Raw genomic sequence first — 14,447 nt, 5'->3', positions numbered from 1 at the left:
TAAGTCATCATTTTCCTCGAAAATAATGGTAATTTAACAATACAAAACATCTCGGATTTCATCGTTGAACGTTGGTGTGTGTATGCGAGTGTGAGAGCGAGTGTCTCACATTCAATCCTTGAAGTACGTTTCAACCTCACTTGGCTGGCATCACTCAGAAAGGCGAAACACCCGAGGTGGTCTCATCTCGACTATATCGAGAGTGCATGTGCTTATTGAGAGCTCGTTTATGTAGAGTGGCCACACTTGTGGTCGTGGTCCCTCCTTGACTGCCCATGGAGGCCGCTCTTGACCTTGGGGGCCGTTGTCCCATGCTGCCGTGTGACGAAGTTCTCCGACGAATTTGGGTGGGATGCTGATTACCGGCGTCGTCCACGACCATTTCAATCACATCTCTGCAACGACAGAAACATGTACGTAGAGACGCCAACTTGGTGGATCGGGGAAGTGCGTCAGTGAGTTGGTTCCCTGGACTCGTCTATTCTCTTGGTTTCCTAGTTTCCAACTAGTGTTAATCCCTCACTCAATCGCGTTGGAAGTCGTCGTAAGTACGGTAAGAAGGTGGATGCACTAAGCCAATGTCGACCTGACTTCAAACTTTTACGGGGTACTCGATCTTCTTTGAATGGGAAGGGGGCGGGGGGAGTAGTAGTCGAGAGTTCTGACTAAGACGAAAAGCCCTGCCCTTTGAGTACTTTTTGTTGCAAGTTTGGAACAGGTTCTACTACGTATATGCCGTGTCGCCTCTCGAAATGAAACCTAGGCTCTGACAAGCCTACGATATGACCCATTATTCTATAACTTTTCTGGTGCTGGAAGGTTGTACCTACAGTATTGGAAGTCGTTGTCATTGTTAATTGCAGTCAAAGTACGTCCGTACAGTACGTGGGTACCGCCATGATGCTCATGAGCTGTACGTAGATATGTTTTCACAATTTCCATTTACCTATCCAATCCACCGACGGAGATGACGGAAGACGCTCGTGAAACAGATTGAGGAGAACGTCCCAACAATTTCCGCTCCAAAAAGCGAAGCAAATCCAAAACTCCATCGGGCCCTAGGAAGAAGCAAATTTTTGCAGACTCGGTCCTCTAACATTAGCATAAAATAAGAATCATAGCTGAGCTCAGAAAACATAGAATAAATGGATGCGCAGCAAGTGTGTTCAACTTAATCGGGTGTGGCGCGCTGCCAAAGCCCAAAGTATTGATAATCGGGCCCAGGATCGTTTTTAAATAATTTTATTTTAATAAAAGAATCTACCCAGAATATGATTTGGCATCTGACCATCTCAAAGTGCCACGAAAATACCGAGATAGATATTTGACGTTCTTCAAGCCAAAGTGCAGACTTGTCTTTGGGTTTGAAATGTTTTATTGCCCTTGGAAGATACTATTTTCTGCCTTTTCCAACCTTTAGGGATGATACTTTGCCCCAAACCACCTGATTATTTCGTTCAATGCTTACTCCCTGCTTTTATGGCTCTGTTTCTACTAGGTATATTGATGAAGCAGTTCAAGGGTGGGGTGCAAAGAGTGTGACTTAATTTAAGTCAAATCCAAGAACACCCATTGTTTGCTGGCCTTTTGGCCCTCATGTCTAGGCCCACGACATGTGACAGCGTGAAGAGGCATGAGCGCCTGGGATTCAGTTCTCAAGTGACACATGGCTTGGGCTTCAAGACCCAAGATTCTAGGGGGAGACAAGTGGGGATTGGGGAAGTAGTAAGGGAAATGAGGGAAAGGGGCACTCGCTAGGCGCTAGGCGGGAGTAAGGCCAACAAAGGATGAAGGGGGGAAAGTTTTAATTAACGAGCTGAAAAATGACTTGGAGGCAATCTATTGCCAGTGACGAAGTAGTAGTAAGACGGTGACAGAACGAAGCCTGAAGAACCGCCGTTGTCCTACCTTGTCTGTAGACCGTACTCGTACGACTAGCAAGGGGCGACCAAGCCCACGTTAAAGTTCTTACTGTAAAAAGCAGGCTTCTTTTTGACAAAAAGGTCATATCTTTCATCTTGCAGAATGGTTAAATGATTCAAGTCAAGTGTCTGCCATGTTCTTTAGAAACAGAGCCAAGAGGAACCAGAGCAAACCCTAGTCAATTTTGAATGAGAAACGGGGTCTGTAGGATGGAAGTAATGTTGTACGTCTGTAGGATGTACTTTGCGCAGTATTTGTTACTGCGAGGCCACATTTCATTCCCCCTACCTGCAATCCAATAGTCGGCACTTGTCTTGGTAATAGCGGAAGTATCCTCGTTTGTCACTCGGAATGTGTGGGCCACGCCTTTCAATTTGGTGATGGCAAACTCATCAGCGGCCGAATCACCAGCATACACAACCTGGAGAGAGGATGGATGAGTGGTTGGCATTATGTCAAAGTAGGAATTAAAGCGACTCAATCCTGGCCTTCCTCACCGTGACTCTCTCCTCCCAATCGACGCCGAAGATGCTTCGGAGAATATGAAAACATGAATCGCCCCGATCAAAGCCCGAAGGGGGCAGATTCTCAATTCGTTTGGACACGGCCAACACTTGGAAGTTGTGCTTGGCATAAACAGCCTTGGCATGGGCGATCAAGGATTCCCGTTTGCCTTTGTCCACCTCGCGGAAATGCCAGGCCACGAGCAGGTGCTTATGCTCTACCCACGCTCCGTGAATGGCCACGGTCTCCTTGAGCTCTTTTTCCAAGAGATTCAAACGGTCAAGGTAATCCTGGGGAATGGTGTGGGAGAACTTCTGTCCATCAGGGTGCAGAATCTCGAGTCCATGACAACCGGCGTAAGTGATACCCTCCACGCCGACTTTTCGGATGAGATCGTCCAATTGACGACCTGAGATGATGGCAATATGAGCATCCGACATCTTTGAGAGTCGCTCTAGGGTTTTCTTGGCCTCAGGAGCGATGATGGCCAATTCTGGTGTTCGCGCCAAGCACGCCAGTGTTCCATCAAAATCAATAATGACACCCAATTTGGTGGACATCTCAACGGAGGGGCCCAGGGTGGCCTCGAACTCATTGGTGCAAGGACCGTTCCCGAGTAGACGATCCACATTTTCATCGTGGTTGGGCCGCACCGAGGCTGGAAAATATAAGTGGTTTGGATGAGCCTTGTCAGCTTCTAATTGCTTTCTTTGAAAGTCCCAAGGGGGCCAAAATACGAGAAACCAGTTGGGTCTCAATGAAATGATCGAAAAAACGTCGCTTTTGTCTAGCTCTGCTGAGATTTCTCTAAGAAGTGCAATACAAAGAGGCCGTTGCCCAAACTGTGATTCTATCTTCCAGAAGGCCAGATTTTGTCTTTTGACTGACTTTTGAGCCTCGATTTTTCTTTTTCATTCTCTGCCTCCGTTGGTTGGTTTTTGAGAGGAAACTTTTAGAGGGTGGTTTCCTTCGAGAGGAGAAGTGTCACAAACGAAGAATGGATCTTGAGGTTGGTTTGATTTCGGCCAAAGTAGTTGCTACCCTGTCAGCTAATGTACCACAGAGCTCGTTCGTTCAATAGCCAGGTAGTTCTTGGCCTTAAATCCTGAGTGAAAACAAAGCAATGGCCATGTGGGTGGTCTGTGGCTGGGTTAAGGGAGTTTTTTCCTTCTTTTGAAGACTGGAGAAATGTGCTCAAACTCGCGTTGAAATGATACTTATGTTTTCCAACAATTGTTTTTGACAAGAAGACAGAGAGAGAGAAAAAAGCAACGAGGAAAACGGAAGTGCTTGTTGAAAGCTCCACCCTTTTCATCAATAACATATGCAAATAATCTCCATATGTTCCGCTCAACTTGACTTTTATACTTCTATTTCAAATTTCATCGGAAATTTTCATGTGCACGCGTAACTTCAGGTGGTTTATTGTTCTGGGCCTACCATTTCTTGGCATCTTCTCTACCGGGTTTGGATATGTACTTTGGTTTTGTTCAATGTTCATGATTGAGCTACTGATGTGTAATCGAACTACAGCGGTCCATCATTAGTCGCTCTCCTCGTTCTGTCTTCCCATGACTCCTCACTTTGCCCCTCATTATGTAGAGTGAGCGTACTTCCTCCTGCACTACAAGGGTATCCTAATGCTATTCATGTGAACTGATTAAAAAGTGATCCAGGCTTCTTCCACCCACGGGTTGTTTGCCTGGTAAGTGACTGAGTGAGCTAGTGGGTGGCCTTGAGGTCGGATAGTTGGGCGGTTAGTGGATCTATGGAGTTGAACTCACGAACAAGAAGACTGTCCATTCCAGAGAGAAAGCTGCGAACCCACGCATCTACATCCATTCGCTTCTCGCGTTTCTTCAGTTGGTTCATCCGGAGCTTCCTTTCGTCCAAACTCATTTCAAGGGCGCGGTCCACGACATCAGCCACATTGTCTGTCTCGTAAGGATTGACCTAGAACACACGGTAAAATCTATCATGGTTTTCGGGGTTGTATCATACTGTATGACAATACCGATTCCTATCAATCATTATATGGACATATTTTCTATGACATGAAAGTTAATTTGCCTTTGAAGTTACCGGCAATTTCAAAGGCGTCATTTTCATGTTGCATATTACCTTGAACCGGGCTTAAGTCATCTTTGATAAGATTTGTGTATCGAAAAGTGGAAAATCTGACAATTTTACTCATGTTTCTATTGTAATCAATTTAGGCCTTTTTCATGAATGGAGGAATTCAGACAGGGTCATATTGAAATTTTTTAAACAAAAGTTGGTTTGTGTTTTTACCGGCTCCTTTTCATATGAACTTTACATTTGTTTGTTGGCGGTTTTTTTTATATTCTGAAACGACCGCTTACTCGTGGAAAGGATCACTTTGAAGCCGGCTATCTCAAACAATATCTCCTATCTCTTGTTGATCCCATCCTTTTTTTGCCAGAGTTCGCTCTCAAAAGTTATCCACTATTACGTTCAACTTTCACATGGACGAGAACCACCGTGGCACACGTGAGAGCCCCCATCACATTTACCCAATGTTCCATGGACAACGGGGAAAAATACGAATCAAAGACAGCCCAAACAAAGCCAGCTAACCTATTTCTAGCTAACCACCGTCCGTGAGTGTCGGATGGTGTGGGATGGTGTGTGCATTTGTTTGTTGTTCCAACTAGATCGAGCCTCACAAGGAAAAGAAAAAGAAGAGGTCAAACGACGGTGCCTTGGGCAATTTTCTGCCCAAACAGAACCCCTTCTTTTCCTCGTTCGAGTTGCTCAGTGGGTTTTTAGTCTGTGAGGTGATTGTGGTGCAGAATAAATCTCAAGGATAGAAAATAAATGTCGACAGTGCCAGGATTCGGCAACGCCAAAGGGATAACAAAAAGCCTGGTAACGCGCCTGAGTTGAGAGTATAGTAGGTACTCGGGAGGGAACACCAAATGATGCTAGTTTTGAGGGGGTGATAAAGCATTTCAAAAGAAATGAATCATAGAAGTGCAGAGGCGAATTGTATGTCTTACCAAGCACAGATCAGGCGAACGTACCTGCAATGCTTCTTGCATCAATCCTCCTGCTCCGGCAAACGGGGAGAGGATGAGCACTCCCGGGTCGCTCTCGCTCTGACAGGCAACGAACTCCTTGGCCACGAGATTCATGCCATCCCTCAAAGGCGTAATGAGACCCACGTTAGCATCTCGGTAAAACGCCACGAGTTGATCCTGGTTGACACTGCCAAAGATGTATCGAATAGGAGACCAAGACGGCGTGGAGAACTCTCCATTGATATGCCCCACCAACCGATCGATGGTCTCTTTCAGCTCTTTGTATTCGGCCACGTCCACGCGTGAAGGCACGGCCACCTGAATAAAGATTGCCTTGCCGATCCATTTGGGATATTTCTTAAACATTCGCTCCAACGACTTCAATCTGGCCACCAATCCTTTGGTATAGTCCAATCGATCCACACCCAGAATGATCTATAAACAAGGCAAAGAAATGGCGGATGCTCATCAAGACGAGTGGCTTTCTCAAAATGTTGAAGGGAGAGCAAAAAGGGCAGACTTGTTTCAATTGTCGTGGGAATGGCACCTGAACTCAAACCAACGATCACATGGGACACGCTGTCCTCTTTAAGGCAAGTGCCTGAAAGCATGTTATGACCATGATAAGATCCAAAGCTTCTAATAATGACGTGATGATATTTTTCAGTCTTGAGTATGCCATTGCAGTTATGACAAAGCACAAAAAAAGTTAAGAGCTCTGCCAAATGGGACATTTTACCTTCATATCACTGGGGAACACACGTGGAGCAATTCGGGACAAGGATTCAAACTTGTGATACGGAATACCAATGGGCAAGGCTCGCACCATCACCCGGCGACCACAATGCTCAACGAACATCTTATTCTTGTCCGTTCGGCATCCTAAGCATCGCTGACAACAATCCAAGAAGTTCAAGCAATAGTCTCCTATATGAAATCCGACCAAATCGCATCCTGAAAAAGAATCCATTTGAAATCTTGAAGGAACTGCCAAAAGGATGCTACTGAACCACATTGATCCCGTGCATGTGTTTACAAGTGAAACTAATTGTTTACTGCTGACGGTAAATGAAATGTCATGTTCCTCGAGAAATGAGCTTGTTGATGAAAACTTATTTTGTTCTTCGGATCTCAACTCAAAGATAGTGCTTTCTCGAAAGTAACAAGTAAGAAGACGAATTACGAGATTCATCATGGCAGCATTATCTATTGCATACTTTTGGGGAAAATGAGGAAGAAAACAAGTCATTACATGACCTAGAAGGTCTCCTTCAGCCAAGTCACACATCCTTCAACGCATGCTCGACTATTTTGTCGACTACACACTCATGTGAAAGAGATGTACAGTGCATTTTCTCTCACCAAGCATTCCCATAAGAATTTCGTCCACCCATGGGAAAATCCGAATGATATCAAACGATGGGAATGGAATATGAAGAAAGAAACCCATCCGAACTTGAAGTCCCTCATCGTTGCATCCATCACTGGAAGAGAGCACGAGAGAAGGGTTGAGGTTTTAAACGACGAGAAGAAAATTTTGCCTTCAACGTTGAAACGAACCAGATCAGCGAGTGGCTCTGGTGAGGATTTAACTCTTGGCCTTGATTTTGGCAAGGTTTGTTTGCTATGCCCACAAACCAGAGCTTCTCATGCAATGTTAATGGGAAAACTTGGAACCTAGCGGGCTCTCAGATAGGTTGTTCTCTGATTTGAGCTCCTTCAAATCCCTCCCTCTCCGTTTCTTGACTGACTTCATTTTAGAAACTTGTACGAAATTAATAATGTTGGCTCTCAGCTACAACTGCCGTCACAGCCAGCAATAACTTGGTCAAGCCTGCCCGTTTCAAAGAAATGACAAGTTCAATCTGACCTTAAAGTTCAAATCATGTAAACGTAACCAAGAAATACCAGGAACAAATGTTCCTCCACAACTTTACTCTAAGAAATCCAGGTTGGGAGAGTTCGAATTGTGCGTTGCGTTTTTCCAGCTGAAACAATTAATCAGGCTTACCGAATGGCGTTGGCAGCGAGCATTAGATGATAATCGTGGATCCAAACAATGGGCGGATCCGGTCTGGAGCAGTCAGGGATGGCCATTCGCTTCTCGTGAACCGATCGGACTGCCTCCAACGTCTTTTGAGCAAAAATGTCATTCACATCCTGGTAGGCCTGTACTCGAAACGTGAGACAAATTATTATCATTTCTAGCACCCTGAAGAATCAGTAGAAACTGGTTATAATCGGTGGCGTTATTTTTATAGTACCTTCCAATGATCCCGGTTGAACACGGCCCTGTCGGGCATCGAATGGAACAAAGGCCAATAGGTTTCATTGCAACAACCATTGTAGTATTCGTCAAAGAGTTTGGGATTCACACTCAATGGAATGGCTTGATCGGGCCTTAAGCCCGCTGTGGGCGCCTTGTCATCCGGACTCGACTCCGGGATGACTTCCGTTTCTTCGTCAAAGTCATCCAGACCCGTCCAGCCCACCCAGATTCCATGGTTGTCCACGACCACGGGAGCCACGGCCGTGACCAAACCGCCGGCACTGTTCAAGAGAAAGCAGTCTCGTAAGATATTGGTCAACTTATGGGCGTTTTGACTCCCATTGTGTACCTGGCTTTTCTGGTTAGCGTTCCATCCTCTTCTCTTTTCAAAACGAATGGAAGTCGATTTGAGACCACAATGAGCGAAGCTGCAGCTCTATTCTGCTTATCTTCGCTCTTGGTTTCCCTGATCATCTCTCTGGGACTGAAATCGGGCAAAAGCAATCGATTCATGATAGATACTGAACACGGTTTTGAACCCTTGATTCTAATGCCCTTGCAATGGAAAAGTTCAATTTTAGATCGAGCTATCTCACTTGTTGCATGGTTGGGACAAGTGTGCTACAATGGGAAATGTCGAAATCAGATTACCGGGTGTTTCATGCCTGCAATGTTCTTGGTTTTTTTTTAGACTTGTTGATGAGAACGAGGATTTCTTATTGCCTCATGGTAAACTCTTGATGTAATCTATTTTGGCTTCACAGCGTCATGGACTTTGAGTCGAATTCTGCTCTTTTCTGAGTTAGTTTGCCTTTGTACTAAACCGGAGTTTGTATCTTATCTTAAATGTAAACTTTTTGTTAAGTACAAGCAACCAACCTATCAGTAGAATTTTTTTGGGGAGATTGTCGAAAAGTTACTGTGTTCCCACAATCATTCAAGGACTAACAGGCCAAAAGGTTGCTTCATAATGAAATGTCATCAGGATTTGAGAATGTATCACTCTGAAGGGGTTCTTCGTTTTAACGCAATAACTTTTAAGGCTTGACTTTTTTAAAAGTCTATTTTGGCTTATACATAAATTTGGCTTTTTGTCACGAAATTGTAGACATTTGGAATGGAACGCGTTTCAGGCATTTCTCTTCTGTCATGGAGTAGATTAAATTAAGTGTCGGATGAGTGTCAAGATCTCTAAACGCTTAATTAACATTTGTCGAATACATTGAATCTTGGGCACTAGTTATCTAAGGCCCGAAAGTGTTCCTTGAATTAAATGCCGAATTGAAACGAAATGAAAAGCTATTGCTTAGATTTGTTTTTTTTTCATTCTGAACAGTGCTGAATTTGATCGATGGTCAAAGTTCCCAGGTGAGGTGACAAGCAAGCCTCTCTCTTCGGAATTTCAAGGTAACGTGAGAGATTTGATAAATGGCCGATTGAGCTAATGTAAAAAAGTCTCAGATTCCACAAAGGGGTTAGTTACCATGCAACTCATTTAAATCGGTGAAATGAGACCGTCTTGATGGAAATCTGGCGAGAGCTTATTGATAAATATCCGAGACGAATTGATTCATTCAAAGAACATTTAGAAGAGGGATTGATTATGTGATTGTGCTTGAAACTTGAATAATAGCCGGATGGTACATATGTAGAATTTGTTTACTTTCGTAAAATGGGACTTGTTTGTCTCTTCGTGTAATCAAAAAATAACAATTACCTCCCGTTCAAATAGTTTCCTTCTCTAACGTTTTAGATTGGCCTGTATTCAATTTCCAAGTGAGCGGCAATCTTTAAGATTTCTTATTCTCTAATATAGCATAGGACATTTCCAACTCAAAATCTTATCTTAATCCTCCATCCTGTCAACCCCATCAACTTGCACACAAATATAATTTAGACAACACATACTTGGAATAGAATCTTACTCTTGTCAGGAAAGACCTGAAGAACTCGACATAAAACTTTAAAAACCAACAGGTTTTGATAATTGTAAACCATTCTTTCAAACCAAGACGCAAAACAGTTGGAAAAAGATGGAAAAGTTCGCCATTGCGTTTTGAATCCCAATGGTTCATATTTCTACTTCGGCTCAGATATAAGAAATATACTATCATTTTGGGAACGAGACGTGACATGTTGGCACAGTGACCTTGTGTGAAAAATGTCCCCGCTTCGATTTAACTTGCCAATCTTTCTCATTGAAACTATTAGTTGTCGACACCCATAGACGGAGAATCATTCTGTCATGGACAATTACACTGTCTTTTGAGAAAAATTGGGCGATGTGATGGCCAAGTTCACCCCCCTGACCTAATTGCGATAAGCCAATGCCTTTTTGCAATGATATTGCTATATGTTTTAAAAGATCTGATAAGCTTCTGTTATTTGCTTTTCAAATTTCTCCTGAGCTCATCTCCTGAGTCAAGAAGTTATTGCTCTGATCGTGTACATAGTTTTTTGTGTTATTGTTTCTCAGAGTTCTGGTCCATGTTCAAACGGAGGAAATGAAGTGGAACAAAAAGCCCACGTACCGGTAGATAAGGGTATGGGACGAGTAGTGAAAGAATGCCCTATTGCTTGACTAGAAGAAAGAAGCCAATTCAAAAGTGTTGTCAAGGCTCAAAAACTCTCAAAGAACAACACCTTAACCTTAACATACGCTGATGTAGGACAGATTCAAGAACTCATTTGACCTGGATTAAATTCTGGGCTATTTCGCAAACATGATAGGAGAAGGTCCACATTAAGGGCTCGAACCGCCACTCTGGGATCGTAAATCAATTGATGCAATTTAAGGAACTTACAGCTTCGCCATGATGAGGATAAGTCTTTAAATGAAGACGACCTCTTGAGTTGTTGAAAGATGGGGATGTCACGGCAAATTGGATTGGAAGCAAGGGGGGCGCTATTCAAGAGATGTTCTGGGTGAGAGTAAAAAAAAATCGTTGTGACTCGGTCACCCACAAACACCATCACAGTCCATCTATCCATCCATCTAGCCCTAGTACAGTAAAGGAGGAAACCTGATTCGCTTACTCGTACAACTTGTATGTTTTAGCATTTCGTGTGGCGGACACAGTGGTAATAATAACTCTCAGTCAGCTAGCCATCTAGCTCATCTTATTTACTTGTTGCTCTATTGCACTCCATCAATTACCCTCGAGATTCGATCGATCATGCTTCAACAGAGTGCCCAAGGTTTAAAGAATTGCAAAAAAAACATAAAGCTTACCACGTGAAACAACGACAAAATTGGTCCACGAGCCCACACTATTTTCACCAAATCACCCAGGTAGGAAATTGTATGTAGTATGCAACAAATAATTGATCCACGCAGCTCTCTGTCCGACATTGAAGGTTGTCCTTGTTGAATGCTGATCCGAACACACACTAACTCACTTACAGTACATTCATACACTCAACGAGAACTACCTTTTTCAAAGATTCGTACGGTGAGTGACTACGTATATACAGTATACTTGGATGGAACGGGAGAAAGCAGGCATTCTCAGCGGGACAACACTCTTATAGGTTCAAAACCCTTGCTCTGCACAAATAAAAGACCTATACTGGAAGACAACTGTCAAGTCGTGAGTGGGATCTCATGGTCAATCTTGAATTTTTTTAGAATAGACTATGAAGTTGATTGCAGGAAAAAGAGAGTTAGTTCGGTGCCATTTTGAAAGCGTCGGGGAAATCGGGGACGAGCGTCCAACAATGGCAAAAGATGGATCTCCTGTAGGCGATGAGGGTCCAGTTGTTGAATTTCTTGTTTCCAACATGATAAAAAGCCAACCTTGAACAGTTGTTGGGGGCCGGACAAACCCAAGATCCAAGATGCATGCCTCAAAAGTACTTACCCACATAGCCGAATTTTAAAGAAAATGGTGCAAACTCCAAAGTCGAATGACGTTCCAGTTCATAAAAGTTGGAATTAGATTGGGCTGGCGATTCTAAAACTGTGTATTGTGTATGGATCCTTAACGTACTTTGATTATTTCCTGGATGAAATCGCAATTGCGATTGTGCGCAGCATTTTGAAAATAGGCCATTTTGGGTAACTGAGGCATTACTTCAACTCGAACATTTCGATACAACAGATGTTCCTGGCCCTGTTATGCTTCCCTGCATAGAAGCTTATAGAAATACGCACATTTACCCATCGATACATCGTGAAGTATCAAGTGCTTTGGTTGAGAACGAAGAAAATGTTTGACAAAGGTGATGGTTCCAGTAATCATTAAGTGGATTCGGCAGATCTAAACAGAGTCGCTGTTGTTGGAATTTTATCAAACTAATATGGCATCGAGCTCCAATTCCAGAGATTCCAGAGACAATAACACCAGTATAACACTGATTGCGTCCTAATGACGACCAAAAATGTCGCAATAAACACAATTTATATGTACCAAATGCGACCTATTGCTTACCGTGGGTAAAGACAATCGTTTGATTCGTCTTGAACTGCTAGTCTCAATATTTTCAAAACAAGACACCCTTCGATTACGATCGTCGACTTCCAAGCTTGACAGTGTTATGCAATCACAATTTGGTAGGAAAAAGCTCCTCAGGTAATGTTTTTCTATGATGGCAAGTGTGTGTGATATAAAAAAATAGACGAAATATAACCTTCATTTTTTTAGTACCGGGGATTATATTCCCTGTAGCGGTTAGAAAAGCCCGAGAAAAACCAAACCGAAGTATATTGTTTATGTATTAGTATACATTGGATATGATTTGAAAAATACATGTCTAAATTAGTTAGCAGAGAGCGACCGAAACACTTGGCTCGGTCTACAAGAATAAGAATCTGCCACTTCAACGGTCAGGGTTCAAATCCCGTTATTTCATTGCGGTTGAATTTTGAACCTTCAATTCCGTTCCAAAACAATGAGTTGACATGGGCTCCAGATCCAAACCAAACGCACTTTTGTAAATTCTTGTGCTTTAAGGGTTACTTCTAATGCTTAAGTTACTCTACAGGCATCATTATCTACAATCACAGCAACACCAGATTCAAAATATGTCCTTTTCAACAGAAAATGAAGAAAGTGGCTCAACCAGTGGCGTTTCAAGTGTTCAAAGTACGTTTAAGGGTGCCTAAAGGGTAACTAAAACCATATATAACTCGTAGAACCACATATCTTTATTTGAATGTGTTTGGTTTGGATCTGAGACGCATATGAACTCAGTGTTTAGGAACGGAATTGAAGGTTCAAAATTTAACCGATATGGTGCACTGAACTCACTGTCGTACTCTGCCAGATCATGGAGTACGGTACAGGGCCCTTTACACGAAACACGGACAAAAAAGAGGTCCACACATTTGTTTAGAACAATCAGCATTCTGCCATGGCAAAATGTGAGTCCTAAACTCTGACCCTAATACTTTTTTTAAATTATGGTTTTCAAATGTGGAAAATAATAAGAAAAAGGTGGGAAAAGCCTCGAGAAAGTGGAAAAATGGCTAAAAAAGGAAAACAAAAATTGGCTTAAAGTATTTCATTTTCGCCTAACAAGGCCAAATTAAGTTTTTGTCAGGTTTGACTTTTTTTCGAGGTCTAGCTATAACAGCGACCGAATGTACGACCTCGAACAAATAAGAAAAAAAAAGCGTCGGAAATGACGTCAACGAGGTTCCGTCTAGCATTTTTCAACCTAATGCGAGATTATCGAGCAAGCTAAAGATTCTTACATGAGTGTCATTAGAGCAAGCCAGACTTTTACAAGTCCATGCTGGCTGGGTTCTTGAGTTGCATCACGAATCAGGAATGAACTTTTTTACCAATGTTTTGAAAGAACAAGGAGGGCTAAAACAATAGCAAATTTGACTACAGTTAAGGTGGCACGCGATGTTAACGTTTCTAAAGCATGAAATTACTCTGATGAGTCGACTTCCCAGCGTTGATAACAATTGCAAAAGGCAAAATGCTTTAAGTGCAGGGAAAGACTCGAAACCGGATTGACTAGTGTTAGCAGAATAATTCGATCCAAACGCGTTTCCCTTGTAAAATTTCACATCATGATCGGTCCCAAATTGTGGAATCTATCAATGAAGGTTTCTCACAAGGGTTTATAGGGCCCTAGATAGAGGGTAGGTTGCTTCCAGTTCAAAATGACAGTTGCGAGTGCCAACGCAGGACATCCCTTTCTACTATTTCTACAAATTGCTAGAGCTAAAAGGCTCGGTCGGTGGCAACGTTTTGGTTGAAAAGAAATCACATGGCGATAAACATGTTTCTATGCTTGCATCCCCCCCATCCCTCCTTTTGACACAGGTCAGTCTCAATTGGACGGCCACATATAGCATGTAGCATGTACATAGGGAAAGCGGCAATTACGAGACAATCTCATCCCATGGGTAGGATGAATCCATATGGGATTGCTGAACTTACCCGCCATTAAGAATGAACCCGTTGGGCAATTGGGTGCCTTGGAAGCCTTCTTCGAGGAGAACCTTCATCGTGTCACTGCAGAAATTCTCTTCCCGTCTTCGTGTATCTATTGGTGGCCTTTGAGGAGCTCAAAACGACGCTCAATTGAAGCTCAATTCGAGCCAAGTTCGAGCGAGAGATTACTGCCTTTTTCCAAGCTGTCTCGCTTTGTTTCAAACTTGAGTGACAAAGTAATGGAACGACTTGACAACGACAGAATGCCGCACTCACTCACTCACACTTAAAACAACATCCCCAAGAGAAACCCGCTTCATG

At 43.0% G+C, this 14,447-nt stretch overlaps 1 protein-coding gene across 3 annotated transcripts; it reads right to left on the bottom strand.

The window, feature by feature from the left end:
- Positions 1-10: 10 nt before the first annotated feature.
- LOC131883147 (uncharacterized) lies at positions 11-14,447 on the bottom strand. Of its 3 annotated transcripts, none has more exons than XM_059230519.1 (12): positions 14,133-14,447; positions 8,087-8,221; positions 7,733-8,018; positions 7,480-7,637; positions 6,831-6,952; positions 6,208-6,422; positions 5,472-5,903; positions 4,212-4,380; positions 2,421-3,085; positions 2,212-2,344; positions 947-1,058; positions 11-395 (listed from the first exon to the last, which is right to left on the bottom strand). In XM_059230519.1, exons 1-12 carry the CDS (start codon positions 14,198-14,200, stop codon positions 155-157), a joined length of 2,736 nt encoding a protein of 911 aa, XP_059086502.1. In that variant the 5' UTR covers positions 14,201-14,447; the 3' UTR covers positions 11-154. The 3 variants fall into 3 exon arrangements, with proteins under 3 accessions (XP_059086502.1, XP_059086504.1, XP_059086503.1); XM_059230521.1 differs by lacking the exon at positions 14,133-14,447 and adding an exon at positions 10,970-11,154; XM_059230520.1 differs by lacking the exon at positions 14,133-14,447 and adding an exon at positions 10,542-10,683.

This window comes from Tigriopus californicus, chromosome 7, assembly GCF_007210705.1.
Source record: "Tigriopus californicus strain San Diego chromosome 7, Tcal_SD_v2.1, whole genome shotgun sequence".
Taxonomy (NCBI): domain Eukaryota; kingdom Metazoa; phylum Arthropoda; class Copepoda; order Harpacticoida; family Harpacticidae; genus Tigriopus; species Tigriopus californicus.
This window is presented reverse-complemented; position numbering and strand designations above follow the sequence as displayed.